Below are 25,011 nucleotides of genomic sequence, written 5' to 3' on the forward strand. Positions count from 1 at the left end.
CTCTGCATAGGTATCTTGTGGAACGCATCATCTGCCCTGGGTGGGCCCTACTACGCTCCTGTGTGGAGCATCTGGTGCTGTGTGGACTTATACAGGTTTCCTGCACTATCACGGCTGTGTGGAATAAGTGATAGGGTGGGGATCCCTGTGGAATTCGGAGGACTAACCTGCTATCACTGCTCTGTGGAATTGGTCTGAAACTGTGACGCTACAAGGACTGCCTGTTTGGACTGCTACCTGGATATTGTTTCTATGCTACATTTGCCTATTGTTCCTGTTTATTATCTATTTGTGTGTGCTGTGGAAAATAAAACATTATTTTAGTTTCATCTGCTCGGTGTCTGAATGATTGAGGAACCCGTAACCTCACAGTTACGTGTCCAGGAGTAATGGAACAAATGGAAGGGTATACACACGGTCACTTCAAAACTTCTTGGGAAGATTTTCTCATATTAAAAAAAAAAAAATCGAACAAAAATATATTCATAGTGTAGTATTTAAAACAAGTTCTTAATGAATAAATATATTCCAAAGGAGTGGTATCTCTTCTGGTATGGGTTTGCGATGTCAATCCTTATGGGGACACCCTTTGTGCTGAAGCAAGTAGAAATGCTTACAGAAAGCTTACATTCACTATGTGAACACAACACGTATAAAGGTATCTTTGAATATATGTTCACATAAATGCTTACATCATCCTGGTGGTGTATCTTCCCCTAAAGGTTTCTTTGATGTTCGGTCACCAAGTACCAAGCAGATGTTTAAAAAAAAAAATTTTTATTGATATAAAAAATGTATATAAAATATGTTGAGGAGAGTATACAACAAGATGACAAAAAGGACACTACAGTGGGAGAGTGGAATGGCTCCCAAATTTGACTCACCACAATATAGTTCCACTAAGGTTGTAGATACTGCCTCCTTATAGGTAAAGTATACGGAAGCAGTATCTACAACCTTGCTAGGGGAGAACTAGGCATGCCTATGGAAATGAACAAAACAGGGGTCACGCCCACCTGATGTGAAGCTCCGCCTATTCCTAGGCCAGCTGCACCTTCGGCACACAAAAGTTTGGAGATATGTAAATGTGCTGCTAGTAGATTGGCCACACCCATTTTTTTTTACACCGTATCGGCTCATTGTCTTACCATAACATATTTTTTCTCTCATTGCCTCTGATTGGTTAGCCACCCCGGGGGTAGCGCCTTATCACCTTCCACTTTATCCCCACTTACCAACTACTTATCATTGCACCAGGCTTAATACATCTGCCTCATACATCTGTAACATCTCCACAGGAGCGAAGATGATTCCTGCAGCCTTAAGATTATAATATCGTCATCTCCTAAAATCAGGGTTAGAGTAACCCGATACTATATTTTGTTTTATTATAAATGAATCCAGGTCTTACATAAGGACATGTTCCCAGTGGCTGGAGCCTGCAGTGCGGAAGCATTGTATGAACTGTGATCTGTAGCATTACTGGCATTTATTACTATAATTTACAGGATAATTACATATTTGTGCAAACTGCAGAAAACAGAAAACCAAACGAATGCCGCAAAGTATTCTGCAGGGTCAATAAGTGACCTTTACTAATAACCTGTGCGCAAAGACAATACTTTCCCCATTACGGGCTGGCAGATATTAACTGTAAATACACTGTATAATCACCTAACAGTCATTAGCAGTGACAACCTGTTCTTATCTTGTATCTGTCACAGTATCCTTCAGGAGATCTCGGAGAACCTGGAGATTGTCTCCAAGATCCGAGGCGGCCTCCTTCCTCGCCCTCCTGAGGCGACCGGGAAATGAGTGCGGCTTCCCTGCCCAGACTATCCTACTGACAGTAATAGCAGCCAGCTGCACCAAGTATAGAACATTCCCCGCGCCCTCCGCCCACACATCACATACTGTATGAGGGGATTTCACCTGGTTCTAATCACCGCTGACGTCTGGGACAGGAATAACTCCGGTGCAAACCTTGACCCAAATATTAGCAGGCGCTGAACACAAAATGAGACCGATAAGGACAAGATATATTAAACGCTACCTGAAATATCCTCTTTGTGCAGCAACCATGAGAGGACTGAATCCCAGTTTATCAGGAACGTTGACTTTCATGTACCTACAATGGCAAAATTGACAGATTAGAAACACAGATTTTTATATCAGAATATCTTTACTAATATAGTATAGCAATGGGTTGCTATGGGAAACATCACCTCCTTTCATTTTTAGAAGCTTTAGTTTAGTAAATTGACTCTATTGTGGGGGAGATTCTCTAAGAATCTCCACCCCCCTTCGCCTCTCTTCGCAGTTAAAATTATCGCATATGTTCTAACATATGGGATAATTATAGCAAAGGACAGCTGTTGTGTTAAGAGCTGTCCTTTGCGGTGAGAGTCGCTGGGTCCCAGCAGGTCCCGGCGGCTCCCCCCTCCCTCACACACCCGGCGCTGCTGCTGCTGGGCCGGGCTCTCCTCCTCCCTGCACCCGGAAGAGGATCAGTGCAGGGAGGAGGTCACAGGTCCGGGCAGCACAGCTCTGTGCTGCCCGGACACAGGTGAGAGGGGAGGGGGCGATGCGGGGCGGCGGGGGGTCGTTGCGGGGAGGCGGTGGGATGCGGTAGAAGCCCATTGGCTTCTATGGGGCATCACCAGATTTTCTGGCGATGCCCCCCGCCGCGGTAACCTGGCGGGGGATGCTTACAGCATCCCAAAATGCGGTAAAAACCCTGATAACGGGGGTTTTTACCGCATTTTTAGCTTACAGAATCTCCCCCTGTGTCTGGGACAAATCACACTGCCATGCAATGGTAAGTAAATACATTTATATTTTTCTGTGCAGGGTAAAAAAGTTGGCTGCTTTTGAATGTAGCCTATTTTTACACTGCAAATGAACACACCCCACCCATATCTAAATCTTTCTGCACGTTACTTCTGCCCCACCTGCACTGCAGCATGGTTTTGCCTAGTTGCATGCATTTTTTTTTTTCGGTTGCATTCTCAGGAATGCTAGCTCATACCCCAAAATGCCTCCCCCTACTGGGGGATGGTGATGGAGGAAAGGGAACACTTTAAAAAGCAATTAAACTTGAAAAGACTATTATACTTTGTAGAAAAGGCAAAGGACAAAGTCTTTGCCTTTCAGACCTGTTTTGTCAGAAAAAAAAAGTCAAAAGTTTCTTACTGCATGCTGCCATATTTCTGGGAAAGCCTGTCATCTGTCCCAAATCAATAGAGGTGATTTACGAAGTACAAACATGGATTATAAGCTCACTGCCTATTTTTGTACAAATACAGCAATGATTCTCATTTTGTTTTTAGCGCGTCTGCTGGTATACACATTCTAATAATGGAAGGATCTGGATCAGGATAAAAAATGACACGTATAATAAAGAGATCCCTGATGTCACCTTACTCTCATGATTAATGAAGACATACGATAGATCCAGAAAGTATTCACAGTGCTTCACTTTTTTTAATGTTACAGCCTTATTTAAAAATGGAATCAATAATTTTTTTCCTTGAAATTCTACACACAATACCGCATAATGACAATCCGAAAAACATTTTTTGCTAATTTATTAAAAATAAAAATCTAAGAAATCACATGTACATAAATATTTACAGCCTTTGTTCAATACGACCTTTGGCAGCAATTACAGCCTCAGGTCTTTTTGAATCTGATGCCACAAGCTTGGCACACCTGTCTTTGAGCAGTCTCGACCATTCCTCTTTGCGGCACCTCTCAGCTCCATCAGGTTGGATGGCAAGCGTCGGTGCACAGCCATTTTCAGCCGCCCCAGTCTGAGGTCAAGAGTGCTCTGGAGCAGGTTTTCATCCAGGGTGTCTCCGTACATTGCTGCCTTCATCTTCCCCTCTATCCTGATTAGTCTCCCAGTTCATGGCACTGAAAAACATCCCCACGGCATGATGCTGCCACCACCAGGCTTTACTGTAGGGATGAGCGGTGCCTGGTTTCCTCTAAACATGATGCCTGGCATTCATGCCAAAGAGTTCTATCTTTGTCTCATCAGACCAGAGAATTTTGTTTCTCATGGTCAGAGAGTCCTTCAGGTGCATTTTGGCAAACTCCAGGTGGGTTGCCATGTGCTTTTTACGAAGGTGCGACTTCCATCCGGCCACTCTACCATACAGGTTTGATTGGTGGATTGCTGCAGAGATGGTTGTACTTCAGGAAGGTTCTCCTCTCTCCACAGAGGAATGCTGTAACTTTGATCATCAGGTTCTTGGTCACCTCCCTGACTAGGGCCGTTCTCCCCCGATCGCTCCGTTTAGACAGCCGGCCAGCTCTAGAAAAAGTCCAATGGGGCCTTCAAAACAGCAGATATTTTTCTGCACCCTTCCCCAGATTTGTACCTCGGGACAGTCCTGTCTCGGAGGTCTACAGACAATTCTTTTGACTTGGTTTGTGCTCTGACATGCACCGTCCAGTGTGGGACGTTATATAGACAGGTGTGTTCCTTTCCAAATCATGTCCAGTCAAGTGAATTTACCACGGGTGGACTCCAATTTAACTGTAGGAACATCTCAAGGATGATCAATGGAAACAGGATGCACCTGAGCTCGATTTTGAGATTCATGGCAAAGGATGTGAATACTTATATACATGCAATTTTTTTTTTTTTTTTTAAATCTCCCAAAAAAAACTTTATTCATGTTGTCATTATGTGGTATTTTGTGTAGAATTTTGAGGGGGAAAATGAATTTATGTTGAAATAAGGCTGTAACATAACAAAATGTGAAAAAAGTGACGTGCTGTGAAAACTTTCCAGATGCACTGTAAATAAGGCTAAACAGAGCAGTATTTTAGAAAAAATTAAATCTGGAATGAATGAAGGGTTGATACTAAAGTGACTTTGAAGGAACTTTTTGACTCTTCCCCTTTGTGCAATAAATAAAGCTTTACGCCAAGTGTTTTATACCTATTGTGTAGTTCCCCGTTTAAAAGCAAACAAGTCATAGGTAAATGAATTACGGCAGGTGGAGGGATATTTATGCTAACACTGATGGTACGCCGCTAGCATCCGTCACGTTTCTCAGGACCAGCGTACAACCGCTGCTCTGAAAAGAACATTTTCTGATGACCTTCCAACAAAGCGAAGAAATACAATGTCGTAAATGAGAAATAGTTTACCATAAAACAGAATAGCAGACGGGATTTCTCTGTGGAGTTTAAGTGGATGGAGAAGAAGTGGAAAAAGCTGCGCAGCGAACAATATATCACTGGGCTAAATTATAGAATGCAGAACAATTCCACCTAGGAGGCTTGGAGGAAAGGATCAGATATGGGGAATTCTGTACGTTGTGAAGACGCCAGGGCGTAAACATGGATCGAATGGGACTTTAATTCCATCAATGTATATAATGAATGTCAGGAGAAAGTCGCCGCTATTTAGTGAACTCGGACTAGTAAAAATCAGACCATAATTGGTAAGTATGCTGTGTGGCCGGGTAAGTGGGGGTTAGGTTTAGGCACTAATGGAGGGACTTAGGGTTAGGATGCAGAGAGGGTAAGGTAAGGATTAGGCTGCTGGGAGGGGAGGTTAGGGTTAGGCTGTGGGGAAGGGGAGGTTAGGATTAGGCTGCAGGGAGGGGGAGGTCAGGGTTAGGCTGCTGGGAGGGGAAGTTAGGGTTAGGCTGATGGGGAAGGGGAGGTTAGGGTTAGGCTGCTGGGGAAGGGGAGGTTAGGGTTAGGCTGCAGGGAGGGGGAGGTCAGGGTTAGGCTGCAGGGAGGAGGAGGATTGCATTAGGTTGCAGGGTTTGGGGTGTTAGGGTTAGGCTGCAGGGAGGGGGAGGTTAGGGTTAGGCTGCTGGGAGGGGGAGGTTAGGGTTAGGCTGCAGGGAGGGGGAGGTTAGGGTTAGGCTGCAGGGAGGGGGAGGTTAGGGTTAGGCTGCAGGGAGAGGGAGGTTAGGGTTAGGCTGCAGGGAGGGGGAGGTTAGGGTTAGGCTGCAGGGAGAGGAGGTCAGGGTTAGGCTGCAGGGAGAGGAGGTCAGGGTTAGGCTGCAGGGAAGAGGATGATTGCATTATGTTGCAGGATTTGGGGTGTTAGGGTTAGGCTGCAGGGAGGGGGAGGTCAGGGTTATGCTGCAGGGAGGGGGAGGTCAGGGTTATGCTGCAGGGAGGGGGAGGTCAGGGTTATGCTGCAGGGAGGGGGAGGTCAGGGTTATGCTGCAGGGAGGGGGAGGTCAGGGTTATGCTGCAGGGAGGGGGAGGTCAGGGTTAGGCTGCAGGGAGGGGGAGGTCAGGGTTAGGCTGCAGGGAGGGGGAGGTCAGGGTTAGGCTGCAGGGAGGGGGAGGTCAGGGTTATGCTGCAGGGAGGGGGAGGTCAGGGTTATGCTGCAGGGAGGGGAGGTCAGGGTTAGGCTGCAGGGAGGGGGAGGTCAGGGTTAGGCTGCAGGGAGGGGGAGGTCAGGGTTAAGGTGCAGGGAGGGGGAAGTCAGGGTTAGGCTGCAGGGAGGGGGAGGTCAGGGTTAAGGTGCAGGGTGGGGGAGGTCAGGGTTATGCTGCAGGGAGGAGGATGATTGCATTAGGTTGCAGGGTTTGGGTTGTTAGGGTTAGGCTGCAGGAGGGGGAGGTCAGGGTTAGGCTGCAGGGAGGGGGAGGTCAGGGTTAGGCTGCAGGGAGGGGGAGGTCAGGGTTAGGCTGCAGGGAGGGGGAGGTCAGGGTTAGGCTGCAGGGAGGGGGAGGTCAGGGTTATGCTGCAGGGAGGAGGATGATTGCATTAGGTTGCAGGGTTTGGGGTGTTAGGGTTAGGCTGCAGGAGGGGGAGGTCAGGGTTAGGCTGCAGGGAGGGGGAGGTCAGGGTTAGGCTGCAGGGAGGGGGAGGTCAGGGTTAGGCTGCAGGGAGGGGGAGGTCAGGGTTAGGCTGCAGGGAGGGGGAGGTCAGGGTTAGGCTGCAGGGAGGGGGGAAGGGTTTGGTTGCAGGGAGGAGGAGGATTGCATTAGGTTGCCGGGTTTGGGGTGTTAGGGTTAGGCTGCAGGGAGGGGGGAAGGGTTTGGTTGCAGGGAGGGGAAGGTTAGCATTAGGCTGTGGGGAGGTTAGGGTTAGGCTGCGGGATAGGGTGGTTGGGATTAGAGTTAGGCTGTGGGGTGGGGGAGGTTAGGGTTTGGCTGTGGAATGGGGTGGGGGCTTTAGGTACTAAGCAAGGAGGGTTAGGGTTAACCAGACAGACTACATGTCTATAAAATGTATTACCATTAAAAAGTACATAATACTATTGGACTATTTACTTGAAAACTTGTTGCAAGCAAAGCAGAACTGTCTTCTTCTATTCTCTCTGATCAGTTTGCAGTAGGGGGTAACGGGGTGGATATCGCACACAGTAAAACCACCTTTGGCCGGCAGGGATTTGATGGATGGTAAGTATAATAAGTCTTTATTTCTCCAGCTCTTGTGAACCAGAAGTCCCAGCAGGGGAGCAGTGCAATATACAACTTCTACTTTCACAAAAGAAAACAATTAATTTCCCAAGACTATTTCAGAACTGATGCTCGAGTTCAAAACTATTTTCTTATATAAATTTTATTATTAAAATGAGCCAAAGGCAGATGATTCATTGCAGAGGTTTATATTAAAAAATGTAGAGTGTCTTATCTCCTAGATCTGGGAACATGTTCTCTGGCAATTCTAGCTCAAATCACCTAGTCGGATATGCTTTTATTTAAATACGGAGAATGAACGTCTCAAAACTTTTTAAGAAGTTTTCCTTGTAACCTTTTGTAATTTTCAGAATGACCCCCTCATGCCTTATCTTGGAGACGCCGCTTATAAGCGCCCAGAAGTGACATTTCTAAGGATTAAATGTAGATGAGTTTCTTTATAAAAGTCAAGCAGGTAGTTTCTGCTTCCTCTTAACTTTTACACTGATCACGGGTATGAAATGGCTTCTTAAGTCATATAAATATTACACATATTATATTGCATTTTCCTATAGTTTGCCACAGAGTCGGCCCTAGCTAATTTGATGCCCAAGGCAAGATTTTTTGGGGTGCCCCCTAGCCCTGTCCCTGACTCATTGCTCCTTATGCACATTACACCACACCATATTGATCATTATTCACATTACACCACACACTAATGCCCTTTATACATGTTACGCTACACAGTAGTACATCTTATAATGCCACAAAGTAATAGTGACCCTTATACATACAGTATAATGACACACAGTAAGGCCCCTTACACATTCTACAGATGGAGCCTGCCTAGTTCTTGCAGGGGCTGGCGAAAGTATAACCAGCGTCCGGCTCCCGCCAGGAGTGCGTGCGCACGAGACGCTCGCGCGCCCCGTGGCAACGGAGCTTCCCACAATGTCGCCGCCGGTCCCCCATGCCGACCCCCCCCTTCCCCGAACCCTGCCCGTCTCCCTGAAGCAGAGGTAGGCAGGGAGACGCCGCCTAGCAGCCGTGATACTGGGGCGCGCGTGTGCGTGAGACGCACGCGCGTCCCAGTCCCTATTGCCGGCGTTCGCCAGATGAGAGGATCTGGAGGGTGCCAGCAATGAACAACGGTGGCTCCATCTGTACCACACATTAGTAATGCCCTTTGACACACAATGCCATCCAGTAATTCCCCTTACACATTATTGTGCACATGAGTAATGTCCTTATACACATATTGCCATACAGTAATACTGCTTACACATATGCCAAACATTATTACATAGTAGTACTGCATTCACCTAGCCTGGACTCAGTGCAATCTCATGCTACCGGACTCCACAAAAGCCTATGGGAGGAGAAGCTGCTGCATCTTACTTCTGATAGCCATGCTATGTGTTTGTATACAAGTGGTGGATCTCAGACACCTCCAGTGGAAAGCTCACATATTAAGGGTAGCCCCCTGGCTGCGCAGCCTAACTGTGAAGCCAGTCATGACGTCACGCAGCCACCACGGCTCGTCCTGCAAATGGGCCAGACACTTCAGTGTTGTCCAGACAGAACTTCCGTAACACAGAAGCTCTGCCTCTGAAACACTGCATTGCCGCCCATTGACACGTCTGTCACCCACCAGGCTGTGCACGCATGCTCATGCTTGCAGAGATTGCAGAAACTCGCTGACTAGCGATTTTAAGTACACAAAACTTTTTCTCTACTGTAACAACTGCGCCTAGAGCAGCAATGATGATCACAAACCACAATGAGGGATAGTTCGGTTCCTCGACACAAATGATACAAAACAAAAAATGTGATGTGATCCTCGTAGCGCTCAAAGATGTATAAACACAAAAGGATGGTAAAAAAATGGTAAACAAATAGTTACGTGCTTATATGCTCTGTATTTCCCAGGTATGGAATATGTACCATCAGATTTTCAAGGGTAATTCGTACATAAAAAACAGATAAAAAGAGCACATATAGTGTAATTTGTTTCTCAACAGTTCTTATTGGGACTATCTTCCCCAAAAGGACAAAATGAGGTTTACCTCTGTACAGTGATGATATTCTTTAAAGCAGGGCTTGACAAATCTTTCTAAAATCTAGGAGCCAGGACAAAAGTTTGGGAGCCAAAGTAAATTTGTCCGTCCCCCCCCCTAAGCAGCTACAAGTAAGCTGGGTACAATCCTATGTCCCATCACCTGGTTACTGCTGGCCAATAAACTGCTTAAAGTTCCTGCAGCCTTCGAGATCGAGAGGTCTCCTCTTATGTACTTTTGCTGGTTAGTGAGGGAGAAGGGGGAGAGGATAGCGCTGCCGCTGCTCAGGCAGGAGGGGGAGACAGGCAGTGCTGGTTAGTGAGGATGGAGGGGGAACAGGCAGCGCTGCCGCTGCTCAGTCAGGGGAGAAGGGGAGTCGGGCAGCGCTGGCGCTGGTTAGTGAAGGAGAAGGAGAGGGCAGGGCTGCCGCGGCTCAGTCAGGGGGGGGGGGGAGAGGGGGAGTTGGGCAGCGCTGGTTAGTGAAGGAGAAAAAGGAGAGGGCAGCGCTGCCGCTGCTCAGTCGGGGGGGGGGGGGGAGAGGGGGAGTTGGGCAGCGTTGGCGCTGGTTAGTGAGGGAAAAGGGGGAGAGGGCAGCGCTGCCGCTGCTCAGGCAGGAGGGGGAGACAGGCAGTGCTGGTTAGTGAGGATGGAGGGGGAACAGGCAGCGCTGCCGCTGCTCAGTCAGGGGAGAAGGAGTCGGGCAGCGCTGGCGCTGGTTAGTGAAGGAGAAGGAGAGGGCAGGGCTGCCGCTGCTCAGTCAGGGGGGGGGGAGAGGGGGAGTTGGGCAGCGCTGGTTAGTGAAGGAGAAAAAGGAGAGGGCAGCGCTGCCGCTGCTCAGTCAGGGGGGGGGGGGAGAGGGGGAGTTGGGCAGCGCTGGCGCTGGTTAGTGAGGGAGAAGGGGGAGAGGGCAGCGCTGCCGCTGCTCAGGCAGGAGGGGGAGACAGGCAGTGCTGGTTAGTGAGGATAGAGGGGGAACAGGCAGCGCTGCCGCTGCTCAGTCAGGGGAGAAGGGGAGTCGGGCAGCGCTGGCGCTGGTTAGTGAAGGAGAGGGCAGCGCTGCCGCTGCTCAGTTAGGGGGGGAGAGAGAGAGAAGGGGAGTTGTGCAGCGCTGGCGCGCGAAGGGGAAGACGGCAACGCTGCCGCTGCTCGGTCAGGGGGGGGGGTGAGGGGAAGTTGGGCAGCGCTGGCGCTGGTTAGTGAGGGAGAAGGTGGAGAGGGCAGCGCTGCTCAGGCAGGAGGGGGAGAAGGTGAGTCGGGCAGCGCTGGCGCGGGTTAGTGAGTGAGAAGGGTAAATCGGGCACCGCCCACGACCAGATTCTGCTTCCTCCCTCCCTGCAAAAAAATCTGGTCGCCAGGAAGCAGAATCTGGTCGCCATGGCGACCTGGCCCCCGGGATTTGTCGAGCCCTGCTTTAAAGGTTCACCTCCTGTGTGGGCAGTAATGAATGATGCTTACAATAAGCTTACATTCAAAAGGGTGGTATAAAGCACATCAAGGTATCTTTCAAATGCTCACTTGTATGCTTACATTATCCTCGTAGTGGATCCTCATATAGCGGTTTCTTTTTTAATGAAGTAACATCCAGGCAGAAGTTTTTTAAAAACTTGTTGAAGTTTATTTTAAAATGAAATTATAAAAGGAAGGACTTGTTTGATAACAAATAAAACTCAAACAGTCTCCTCCAACACAATAAAACACCAACGCGTTTCAACAGTGTCTGTCTTTATCAAGGTGCAATGTCTGTCTGCCTGGAACTTGTATTTATACCTGAAGGGTGTAGGACCACCCTTTTGGGGGGTGTGGTCACATATCACCCTAAATCATGCATATTTCGTTTATAATCGTGGTTAATGCATATAAAATAACCTTTATACAATGGAGGATATGGCGATTATTAATCTCAGAAAAGTGTGTGCATTAAATATGCTTAAAAACGGCTAGAAATAGTTTAATAGCTGGCGTGCGTTCCACACAGGTGGAACGCACATTACTTCCGCCGGAAGTGTATTCAATAAGTGAAACGGCGTTATGTGCCGATTCCAGCATTAAAATGTTGGTTCCATACCTTAATGTAGATCAGGGGTCTTCAACCCATGGCCCGCGGGCCACGAGTGGCCCGCCAAGTAGTTTTAGGTGGCCCGCCAGTGAATTGCTTTTTTTATTAAATGCTGTGCTGATTTAAAAAAAAAAAATCCTTCCGCACGCTGTCCCATTAGCAGTGGGACGTGGCGGAGGTGGATGTGCTGGCAGGGGCGGGCGGGACTGTGCGCGAACATATGCCTTGTGTACTTCCTGACGCCGCACACCCGTCCTGCCCATGTCCTTTTAGACAGCCGGGAGATTGGAGTGGGTGTGACAACTGCCGGCAGCCGCGCACCTGTCCCTGCCTGCTCCATGGCTGTTAAGACAGCTGACGCCGCCAGCAGCAGCCCTCTGAAGGAGACCTCTGTAAGGGACACTAAGGCAAGTGTCTCAGGAGAGGGTGATGCCGGCTAGCTACCGCGGTGCTGAATACGGGGAAGTGGGGGCTGGCAGTGCAATGTGGCCCTGTGTATGGGGAGGGTGCTGACTATGGGGGAGGGGGGGCTGGCAGTACAATGTGGCCCTGTGTATGGGGAGGGTGCTGACTATGGGTGAGGGGGGCTGGCAGTGCAATGTGGCCCTGTATATAGGGAGGGTGCTGACTATGGGGAGGGGGGGCTGGCAGTGCAATGTGGTGCTGACCAAGGGAGGGCTGGCATGCTGCGCAATGCAGTGCTGACTATGGAGGGAAATACTAGGGCATTTTGTGAGGGACACTACTGGTGGCATTTTATGAGGGACACTACTGGTGGCATTTTATGAGGGACACTACTGGTGGCATTTTATGAGGGACACTACTGGTGGCATCATATGCATAAGCAGGAGTATTGGGGGCCTTATAGTGCAAGGTGCAATGGGCATCATAGTGTGAGGCATAATGTGCAATGGATGTCACGGTGTGGCATAATGTGTAATGGGCATCATGGTGTGAGACATAATGTGCAATGGGCATCACGGTGTGTGGCATAATGTGCAATGGGCATCCCGGTGTGTGGCATAATGTGCAATGGGCATCCCGGTGTGTGGCATAATGTGCAATGGGCATCACGGTGTGTGGCATAATGTGCAATGGGCATCCAGGTGTGTGGCATAATGTGCAATGGGCATCCAGGTGTGTGGCATAATGTGCAATCGGCATCACGGTGTGTGGCATAATATGCAATGGGCATCACGGTGTGTGGCATATTGTGCAATGGGCATCACGGTGTGTGGCATAATGTATAATGGGCATCATGGTGTAATGGGCCTTCATGTTTATATGTCACTGTGCGGCCTTTAGACAGCCAACTTAAGCGTGGAAGGACAACAACCATTCCTGCGGTAACCAATGTCTGGTCATGCAGGTTGCAAAATTGAGATGTCAGGTAATTTTTTTCCTGCTAGTTCACACTCTTATCATTAGACCACGCCCCTTATAATTAAACCACACCCCTTTTTGGGAGCGCGCCTGCGGCGCTCGCAATTTCTTAAATATCAAATTATGTATGGGGGGGGGGGCTGCATTTTTATTCTGTTGGCACTGGGGCCCTAATTGTTTAGAAATAGCCCTGGTGCCCGACTATATATTGGGGGCAGGGTTTATGTGTATGGGCAGCTGTGCCAACTATCTATGTGGGGGGTGTGCTGTCTATCTATTAAGAGCTGTGCTAAATACCACAGTAGAGCTTAGTGGCCCTCGGGCTTCGTTGAATTTTTTAATGTGGCCCACACTGTCTTAAAGGTTGAAGACCCCTGCTCTAGGGTGCCGTGATTCAAAAAAGATTGGGAACCCCTGGTCTAGACTCTCACAGTGTTTCTGCTCATTTTAAAACCACTCACGGATGTGACCCTAAACATCTGTCCTTCTTCTGCGGTATTGAACTGGTTAAGAATAATTGGAGGAAAAATAACCTGGAAGAGTTATTAGCAAAAAACGAAATGAGAACCATCTTCAACTTCGGTACCCTACAACCAGGCGGATTGAACTTAGAGTTTGAACTGAAATGGTTCTTATAAAATTCCCCTTCAAATATCTTTAAATATATATTTTTATATGGGTCACAACAAAAATTCTCCCATAAAAATCCTTGAATATTTATAAGTTCAACATGGGTCACTGCAATATTCTATTCTTGCCCTATAAATATATTCATTTAATTGTATATTCTTATAATATAAATTGTAATATAAATCAATTATGTATATGTTTTAAAAATTCCGCCCATACTGTTGTAAATTAATTATGTGTATTTTTAAAAATGCTGCTTCTGTAGTTAATAATTCACAGCTGTCTACAATGTAAGAATACGCTTATATACAATCGTTAGGGCACTTCCTGGGGATTTGGAACGCATTTGCGTTCCATTTAGTTCTATCTGCTCACCAGGAACCTTTTCTAGTACGCACAGTTTCCCTTATATGAACATTAATGTTGCGCGCGAAAGCCGGAAGTAAATACATGGACCAGTCACTTCCGGTCTAGCGCGGACACAAAAACAACGGAGAATCCGCTGTATACATCTTCCGCAGCGGGCTGAACAGATGCATTAACAAGCATCTACATTAAGGTATGGAACCAACATTTTAATGCTGGAATCGGCACATAACGCCGTTTCACTTATTGAATACACTTCCGGCGGAAGTAATGTGCGTTCCACCTGTGTGGAACGCACGCCAGCTATTAAACTATTTCTAGCCGTTTTTAAGCATATTTAATGCACACACTTTTCTGAGATTAATAATCGCCATATCCTCCATTGTATAAAGGTTATTTTATATGCATTAACCGCGATTATAAACAAAATATGCATGATTTAGGGTGATATGTGACCACACCCCCCAAAAGGGTGGTCCTACACCCTTCAGGTATAAATACAAGTTCCAGGCAGACAGACATTGCACCTTGATAAAGACAGACACTGTTGAAACGCGTTGGTGTTTTATTGTGTTGGAGGAGACTGTGAGTTTTATTTGTTATCAAACAAGTCCTTCCTTTTATAATTTCATTTTAAAATAAACTTCAACAAGTTTTTAAAAAACTTCTGCCTGGATATTACTTCATTAAAAAAGAAACCGCTATATGAGGATCCACTACGAGGATAATGTAAGCATACAAGTGAGCATTTGAAAGATACCTTGATGTGCTTTATACCACCCTTTTGAATGTAAGCTTATTGTAAGCATCATTCATTACTGCCCACACAGGAGGTGAACCTTTAAAGAATATCATCACTGTACAGAGGAAAACCTCATTTTGTCCTTTTGGGGAAGCTAGTCCCAATAAGAACTGTTGAGAAACAAATTACACTATATGTGCTCTTTTTATCTGTTTTTTATGTACAAATTACCCTTGAAAATCTAATGGTACATATTCCATACCTGGAAAATACGGAGCATATAAGCATGTAACTATTTGTTTACCATTTTTTTACCATCCTTTTGTGTTTATACATCTTTGAGCGCTACGAGGATCACATCACATTTTTTGTTTTGTAGCGATTTTAAGTAATCTGCATGGCCTGCTAAATTAGGTGCAATGTGCATTGTTTTTGATGTATACAAAGCACCTTAATTCATCTTGGAGAAAGATCGCTATATAAATAAATATTATATTATTATTATTATTATTATTATTATGCGTGTCCATGTTAATATGGTAGGGGGTATAGATTGTAAGCTCCTCTGGGGCAGCAATGGATGTGAATGGACAAATATTTTCTGTAAAGCGCTGGGGAATATGTGTGCGCTATATAAATAACTGGTTACAAATAATACATTATTATTTTTTACTATTACATTTGGTCCAAGAACTATGAGAGTTTTCAAATAGCACAGGAGGCATTCATACTTACAGATGGAGCACAGTTTTGTGTATACCCTGCGGCTATATATTTATGTATTTAAATTTCCCCACATGTCACAAACTAAAACCATCGCCTTTCAACGAAAAAGCGTAGTAATCACCTGATTGGAGAGCTGCGACCACGTGTGTGCCAGATGCTGGAATAAGGTATATATAATCCAAACAGCATTATCCCCTCCCAACACTCCTTATCAGCATTATCCCCTCCCACCACTCCTTATCAGAATTAACCCCTCCCACCACTCCTTATCAGAATTACCCCCTCCCACCACTCCTTATCAGAATTACCCCCTCCCACCACTCCTTATCAGGATCACCCCCCCACCACCACCACTCCTTATCAGGATTAACCCCTCCCACCACTCCTTATCAGGCTGTTGGATCGGGATAGCCCACCTGTTCACCTGCTGCCGGCAGCTGGATGTAAAACCAGAGCACAGGTGCAGTCATGTTTGGCCGCGGATGGATGGATACAAACGGCACAATGCCCTATACACCAGCTCTAGTACCCAGCCATAGTAATACCCAGCTCTGGTAATGTTCTCCTTAATACTAGCAGCCGTCTCCCAGAAACTACAGTATTATCTATTCTGTTTATTCTAACAAAGTTTTGCATGAAATACACACAGGATTACTGACCCACTCTGAAGAATGTTGAGGACAGCGGCTTCGTCATTCATATTTACAGCTCGATGGAAATGTACTCCGCTCATTGGTTCTCCTATACACAAAGACATTGAGGGGGAAACAAATGAAGTAATGAAGGTTACTGATCAAGAGAATAAATAGACTGTGCTCTATATTACCACCAGTGCTGCTGGATTTAAGTGTCAGGCCATATGCTCATACACGCTCCAGTCCTCATCACCACCTTTACTTGAACTGCTCCCCACATGTGCAGATGGTGCAGACACGGTGGAAGGAGCTCAAAGAGGCTTTTCTATAAGGACAGTTTGAGTGCCGTAACGTGAGCATCCCTAAACTCTCCCCATTGATTAGTGAGCACACAATTTGAGCCTAAAGGCCCCCACACACTAGAACGATTTTTTGGCCGCTATATCGGCCGATTTTTATATATTGCCAATATTTATAATCAGCCATAATCGGCCGATATATCGGACGATCGGTCGGAAATCGGATGATCGTCGGAAATCGGACAATCGGGCAAAAAAATCGTTCTAGTGTGTGGGGGCCTTTAGTGTTCTTTTTTAGGGGGCATTGATTTGGTGCTATGTAATGTGACACTTCTTCCCCTTCTTTTAAAGTGTGAAAGATTTTTATTGCAGATGCCCTCCTAAAACCCACCCACCTTTATTAGATGTTGTACTATTATGAATGGCAACAACTACAGCTCTATTACATTGTTGCTGCTCCTGCTCTTCTCTTAACGGATTGTTGTCTATATCGATGAACACACACCAGTTGTACAAAAAATGTAAAAGAATAGTAATTAAGTTTTTTTTTTCTCAAATAACACACTGGGGAGTAACAGTGATTATAATATGTGAACGCAGTAAGATACGCCCTGCAGAGTTACAATGTTTTTATTATGTGAACGCAGTGGGGTATGACCTGCAAAGTTACAATGCTTTCATTATGTGAAGGCAGTGCGGTACAGCACCTACATCACACACAAGTTGTACTAAATACGAAATGTAAAAAAAGGTGTTGTTTTTTCCAAAAATGACAACTCATACTGCTGTTTTCTATATTATTATTTTTTTTCTCAACACCCCCCCCCCCCTCCTAGTAAAAAATAAAAATGATGTTTCATTATTTGTATGCATCTTTATTGTTTTGTTATTGTACTGATCTGAAATGCCTAAGTAAAAATTATAAAATACAATTTTGGTTCAGCCCTGTGCTACATCAAATAGCATCTTCTGTGATTAAGGTCACATCTTAAGAAAACAGTGTTTCCCTTACTTACTATTGCCAAACTTCCACACAAATATAAAATGATTACATCTAATATTACATTTGCATATGCAAACTTATCTAAATGCCACATTTAATTGGCTGGGAAGAATGCAGAGTTGAGATAAGCTTTTAAAACTATAAACAAGAGTGTGCAGGCGGTCACTGGAGAATTGTCTTCCTTACTTCCTTACTGGGATTATGTAATGTTTGTACCCAGTGCCAGATTATGGCCCACATGGGCCTGGAGCTGAAATTTACAAAAAGGGCCGTACCCCAATACTGTCTAAAGGAACACTGCACCCCAAAGACAGGCACCGCAAAAAAGAGTGTGGTATCACATTGAAGGGGCATGATCACACAATAGTACCCTCAGATCAAATTATGCCAGACAAATCGGTTTTGGGTGTGAACCCACAGCTGTGACCACTGTTTAGGATGGCCACTGCGAGTCCTACTCTGACTCTGTTGTCTAGTCACAAGGATGACTAGTACCTCTGGGGCTAGATGTTCACCTATAATAGCCATGTTTGTTGGGGCAAAATTAAGTCTGCCCCAACTCCAGTGCTACCAGGTCTTACTAGTGACAAAGTACCAGCGATCTTTATGTAAGAGACTGAACTAACTAGGGGACCTAACTGAACAATTAAACTAAAATGGAACGGCAGCTTGCCGTGAATAACTAATCCTGTTAAGAGCCCCAGCGACCTAGTCGCAAAACCAACGGCGACCAAGTTGTAAACAGAAGAATAATAACACCACGACAAATAGCACACCACAAAATGGTACAAACAACACAGAGAAACAGAGAACTGCCGTTAATGGTTAAGTTCCCTAATGGCACCAAACGAAGGTCAAGCATAAAGCGTCGGTACCAGGCCTCATGCAATAGCAGCAGCTCCATATGCATTCCTCCCAACTGTCCCACTTTCCGTGGGACTGTCTCAATTTTTGTCCTGTGGCGGGGGGGGGGGAAATCGGTTGGGAGTCCCCCCCTGTCACCCGGTGAATAGACGCTGTGCATCTATTCCTGCAGGCAGAGGGGCTGGGGTATGGCCAGCAGCTCACCCAGCAGCTGGCCATGTACCCCACAGCGCCAAAACTGGTGCATGGCCTCGCAGGAGTGAAATGATTTATAGGCCATGCCCCCTTGTCATCAGGCCCCCAAATTTCTGTCCTGCCGAGCGCCGTTTTAAAGTTGGGAGGTTTGCCTTGTGTAGTCTGGGGGTGGAGCTTGTGACTGTAATTGACAGTCAATAGGTCGACAAATGATCGACATGCATTCGGTTGACCACTGTCATTTTGACCCTTTGAACTGGTCTATCTTTTGTACCTGTCCATGGACAACCAATCAGATTTTACCTATTATCTTCTAGAAGGTGCTAAATAAATAAGAAATCGGTTCCGATTGGTTGCCCATAGCAACATCCCATATGAAACAGAATTATCTTAGTAAATCTGGCCCGTTGTGTTCTCATTTGGCCATCTCTGTTGAGTATACAAAGGCCGCAACACACAAGCCAGGACTTCATCTAGCTATAACCGTCAGCCTTTATGGAAAGAACAATAATAACTATACCAGGCGCCAAGTCATAGAACGCGCCGACTCCATATTACACAAACAGGGAATTGTGTGGCTGCAGAATAGGCGACATCTTCTATAGGATTTGCCGACACAATAGACACGGTGCTGTAAAACCCACTTTCCCTGGTTTGGAAACATCATCTGTCTGAAAAAGACATTAATATATCGTGCTCTTAAATAGATTTGTAGCTTAGAAGGGGGGAAAGCATATAAAATGGAATGAAAGAGGATTTAGATAGCTCGTATGATGGAATTCTAGGATCCGGCAGCTGAACCTTTCCAAGAACTGCTGCAGATTGCTTAGAACGCTGGAGGGCCAGATTCATTTCTTTCTGAGGGTGTTTTCACCATAGTAATACCAGAATCTGCCTCGGTGCTGCAGTTATATTGGGCTCCCTAACGGTGAGCCATCAGAGAAGGCTCAAGTAACAGTGTGTTATCATCAAAATACATTATATAGATAGATAAACACACACACACACACACACACACACTACTAACAGGAACACACTGTCCCATAAAAATCACCACAACAGATATAGATCAAGGTTTAAAATACACAAATTGAATGCAGACAAATGGTAAAAAAAAACACACGTACAAGATAAAAAACAGATATAAGCTTCTCTGTCCAAAAATCTGTGTATTTTAAACCTTGATATATATTGTGGTGATTTATATGGGACCGTGATTTCCTAATAAGGTTATATACACTTTATAATATGACACCTCTCTTTTGAACCGGTACACTCTATAATTATAGTTTAACATTCATGAATCATGCATGTATTGGTCTTAGGACCAAGGATACCGGTTTCAGATAAGTTGTGTTTTTATATAACCCCTTTGCTTGACCTTTGGTGTGTTATAACACACCTAGCACACTATTAGGTGCTCCCCTCTTCCCTTCTTCCAATCTATACTGACTGTATATGCTGTATATATCTCATATGAATTCTGCCATGTGAATAGATATGAGTGCTCAGTCAGCACTCCAACCAGAGAGCAGATGCCAGAAAACAGATGCAGGTGTCTTACCATGAGGTGGGGGAATGTGTGTTGAGAAAGCTCAGTTCTGTCTAACAAGATATGTTTGATAACAGAGTGTTTGTTTGCTTAAACTTTCTCCCATATATTTATTTATTTATTTATTAACAGTTTCTTATATAGCGCAGCATATTCCGTTGCGCTTTACAATAGCAGACAGTGATACAACAAAACAGGGTATTTACAGACAGTCAAAATGTAGGAGGGCCCTGCTCGCAAGCTTACAATCTATAGGGAAATAGACATTGATACATAAGGATAGATACTGTATTCTTTATTGCATCGATTCCACCAGAATGCAAGGTTCTATGACTGGTTCTGGAATTTGATAAGCTTGCCTGAAGAGATGAGTCTTCCGGGAACGCTTATAGGTTTGGAGACTGGAGGAGAGTCTTATTGTGCTTGGGAGGGCATTCCACAGAGTGGGTGCAGCCCGAAGAAAGTCCTGCAGTCGGGAATGGGAGCGGGTAATGAGTGTGGATGAGAGACGCAGATATATAGCCCATACTATAGGCCAGTGTTTCCCCAGGGTGGTCTTCAAAGACCTCTAACAATGCATATTTTACATATCTCCTCAATATCACAAATAAAATAATGGTACTTGTGGATTATCACGGCTCCCATTGCATGCCATATATAGTGGCATGCGATGGCATGCGATTTTTGCAGTTTTTAACCATTTTTTTTTACAAAATCGCATGCGATTTGATCGCATGCGATTTGATCGCATGCATTTTTAACAGAAAAGCATCCAAATGCATTGAAATTAGTATCAAACATGTTCAATGGCCCCCAAATGTCATTTTTGAGTGTACCACCCCCACTATCAACGCGAACCCGAAGCGTGGCGAGCGCAGTGGGCCCGCGAGGGGCGGCGGTACGCGTCCTACGACCTTTTCATACCCCCACTATCCACGTCGGCGTCGAGAATAGAAAGTGTGGTGAGCGCAGCGAGCCCCCGAGCCCGAAGCGTGGCGAGCGGAAGCGGACACCTGTGAAGCCCGCGAGGGGACGCGTATACCTGTGAAGGTATCCGTGTCCGCTCGCCACGATGCGATTTTTTGCTATACGATGCACATTGTGGGAGCCGTGATTGTCCACAAGTACCAAAATAATTAACACTATTATGTCTTTAGAGTGTCAGCCCATAATGAATATACCTGTGCACCATCATCTAGATCAGGGAACTTTTTTTTACCCCAAAATATATTTAGATACACCGACGTTACCCCCTTGATTTGAAAGGATGGAAATCATATAAATTGTAATGCACACCGCTAATATGTATATGTTATTTACAGTTACACAGTAATAATGACTTTTAGTGTTCCTGCACTTACTGTACGTAGATGACAAAATAGAAGGAGTGGGAGTTCGTAAAGCTTTGATATTGTGGGGGCGTGACAGGGAACATTTGGCACAGTGCCTATTGGCAGTGGCGTAAGTTCATCCCAGTTTCCCGGAGGCAAGGTAAGTACTGGTGCCCCCCCCAAATAGCTCATCCAGTAAGGTTTCTGTCTCCAGTAAGGTCATGGGTCTAATACAGGGTGTGACACTTGCAAAAATGATGTTAGAAGGAGGAGTCAGCCACATTAGCAATATCAACTGCTTTCAATTAACGGATTCAAACTGAAAGAGAAGGAGAGGTGCCCCCTTGGGAGCAGGAGCCCGGCGGCAGATGACTCCATTGCCTCCCAGAGTTCTGCCTCTGCCTATTGGTACATATTACATTTTAAACCAAAAATTCAACCCATCATAAAATTATTATTATTATTTATTTATTTTTTAAATATCCAAAATAATAATGATTAATAAAGAATATAAGGACACAATGGTATGCGTATAGGTCATCAAACCTTGGCCTGATGAAGGCTAAGTCCCCAGACAGATGCCTATAACGGGCAGTTCAGTCAGCCTGGAGGTTAAGCGGCAGCCTCACATGGGAAGCACCTTTCTGTGATTATTAGCGACACATGACGCGGGAGCATGCCCCATGGGGCTGCTCAGAAACCCAATGACATAAACGTGCTTCATGTACATACTTACGACATGGCAACTTACTTGTAGTTGACACGGTAACCACTGGACTGTATGCGTAGGTTCCATTACGTCCTGCAACTTTCAGCCTGAACCTGTAGGTGGTGCTGGGTTCTAATCCTTCCACAATGTGCTGCCGGGAGTATCCGCTACAAGGGAGGAGCAGGCCAATTAGCTCAGTGCTAAATTATTATTATTATTATTATTATGGTACCTAGGGCCGGATTAAGGTTTGTGGGGGCCCCCCGGGACAACTACATGGTGGGAGCCCTCCAATAAAATTATCCTTTGCCTTCTCCACAGTATTCACCACCCAAACCATGCCACCTTTTGCGTCACCAGCCCTGGAGCAGCAGCTGCCAATGTCATGTGCCACTGATGTGGGGATTTGGAAGCCGCCTTGGGTGTGGCACAGTCTGTGGAAGGGGGAAGCCGCTGTCTCAATTACAGGGTCTGATTACCCTGTATGGGGGCTCCCTATGTGTGGTGGCCCTGGGACGACCACCCCTGCCACCCCTCCCTTAATCTGACTCTGATGGTACCAACAAGCACAGCAAAAAAAGAGCATAATCAATAATATGCCACGGTTCATACAGCAATATAAAGGCGCCAAATCACAAAGTAAAACAATAAGACCCAATGACCCCATGCAGGGTCAGGATAGCAACTACTGTAGGTCGACAAGCATTAGGTCAACACCACTAGGTCGACATGCAATATGTCCACTAATATATCCACTAAAATGGTGCATGGCCTACATCACAAAACGTACCAGGAAAGACTAAAAGATCTTAATATGTATACTTTAGAGCAGAGAAGGGAAAGGGGGGACATGATAGAAACTTTCACATATATCAATGTTATAACAAGGTGCAGGTGGGAGACATTCTTCACAGGAAGAGGAGCAGCAGAACACAAGGACACGCACTGACACTAGAGGGGGGAAGGTACAGGTGGGAGACATTCTTCACAGGAAGAGGAGCAGCAGAACACGAGGACACGCACTGACACTAGAGGGAGGAAGGTACAGGTGGGAGACATTAGTCACAGGAAGAGGAGCAGCAGAACACGAGGACATGCACTGACACTGGGGAGCGGAAGGTACAGGTGGGAGACATTAGTCACAGGAAGAGGAGCAGCAGAACACGAGGACATGCACTGACACTGGGGAGCGGAAGGTACAGGTGGGAGACATTAGTCACAGGAAGAGGAGCAACAGAACACGAGGACATGCACTGACACTAGGGGGAGGAAGATTCAGGGGAAATGTGAGGAAGAATTACTTCACAGAAAGAGTAGTAGATAAGTGGAATAGCCTCCCATCAGAGGTGGTAGAGGCAAATACAGTAGTATAATGTAAACATGCTTGGGATAGGCATATTGATATCCTTACAAAAAAATAAGGATCAAATATGGTTTGAGGTAACATGTTTAAAAAAGGGGCAGACTAGATGGGCCAAGTGGTTCTGATCTGCCGTCACATTCTATGTTTCTATAAGGTTGACATGACTGAAGGTTGACATGCAGGAAGGTCGACATGGGTTAGGTCGACAGGGTAATTAAGTCGACAGTCAAAAGGTCGACATGTGTTTTTACACTTTTTTCCCCCCGAATGTCAACACGCTGCGCTCGGCACACTATTTTATTCTCCAACCACGCCCTAGTGAATGCTAGGGCATGAAATTCCGCCTGTCGGCACATGTCGGCTGAAAAAGTGAAAAGATCCTTCCCAATGTCGACCTAATGACCCTGTTGACCTTCCTGCATGTCGACCTAGTGGTGTCGACCTAATAACGGTCTCCCAGTCAGAATCGCTGGCTGTAAAAGGGATGGATATTCCTTGTAAACAAGTAACGTGCCCTCTTCTAAGAGCGCACATTCTAACAGCATGACGGTGGGGGGTAAACATTTATCACTAAGCTGAATGGTTCCAATACAGATGAAGAAGCACTAGTTTTCTTATGCAGAGCCCATTCATCATCGGTGGAACAGTGTGGCCGTCCCATATTCAACAGACTCCAAAAACTGGACATTTTTGGGGTTGGTCTTCAAAGGCATACCATTCCCTATTGGAAGGTGTTACAGAGCGTGAAGGGGGATCCATTCAGATCCCTCCTCCATCAGTTCTCTGTGTGTATGAGCGCATTCTCTTCACGCTTGCGCACTTACACTGCCTGGACAAAATCAGCGTCAACCGTCCTGGAATTGTTATCACTATTCTCTTCACTTTATATTCACCTTGATTCCTCATAGGTTTCAGCCTACGTAAAATAAGTGGTCTAATGAAATATTTACAGCGCTGGAAGGAGCCGCCGAGAGCCTCGTGTCACTCAGCAAACAAAAAAAAACAACATATCAGCTGCCTTGTTTGCAGTCTCATCATCTTTAATCAAAAATTATTTTCCTGCAACACTATGTCCCCCTCCAAGTATTAAAACCTGTAATGTGTAAATTCAGCCGTCTCCAGAGAGAGACACAATACAAGCAGAGCATTCACAATGTCATTCTGCCACCTAGTGGCCCATCCTGCAACTACAGTGGCACAAGATTGCATTTTGCTGTGCAATAAAATAATCTCATTAGCTTTAGTGACACTGCGGTGGTGAGCCATGCAGGAAAATAATCTATATTCAAATAATAACAGTGGTAATAATAAAAAATATCTACCTATTTATATAAATCCGCTTAGTTAATGTGAGTTCAGGCAAAAGGCAGAGAACAGCAGCAGCTTTATGCAGGAGGGTCAGTGGAAGTTCACGCACATACGGGGATTTGTTGGAAATACGATGACAGCGCACCGCTGCTATTTGATACCGTCCCAGGGAGGCACGCACTATTGTCAATAGGATATGTATCAATATTGTATAAAGATGTAGAGCATACTTGCCTACTTTTGAAAACTAGTTTCAGGGAGATTATAGTTGGTAATAGAATTTTGCACAGTGCCCCCATTGAGGGGGCTTGTCATGCTCCTCCCAAAGGGCGTGTCTAGTCCATATATGGAGTTTAGGAAAAGAGATTGTGAACGTGGCACCTAGAAGCGTGGGTGTGCACTG

General features: G+C 45.7%; 1 protein-coding gene across 1 annotated transcript in view; it reads right to left on the bottom strand.

Annotated features, from left to right (window-relative positions):
- The window catches only part of FANK1 (fibronectin type III and ankyrin repeat domains 1), an 82,759-nt gene that overhangs the window by 21,019 nt on the left and 36,729 nt on the right, over positions 1-25,011 (bottom strand). Inside the window, exons 3-5 of the mRNA XM_083149529.1 lie at positions 21,980-22,104; positions 16,009-16,090; positions 2,054-2,128 (exon numbers count right to left, since the gene is read on the bottom strand). Of these exons, the coding sequence (XP_083005655.1) occupies positions 2,054-2,128; positions 16,009-16,090; positions 21,980-22,104 (282 nt within the window). The remainder of the gene's footprint in view (positions 1-2,053; positions 2,129-16,008; positions 16,091-21,979; positions 22,105-25,011) is intronic.

The sequence above is a fragment of the Crinia signifera genome, chromosome 6 (assembly GCF_055691185.1).
Source record: "Crinia signifera chromosome 6, ASM5569118v1, whole genome shotgun sequence".
Lineage (NCBI taxonomy): Eukaryota > Metazoa > Chordata > Amphibia > Anura > Myobatrachidae > Crinia > Crinia signifera.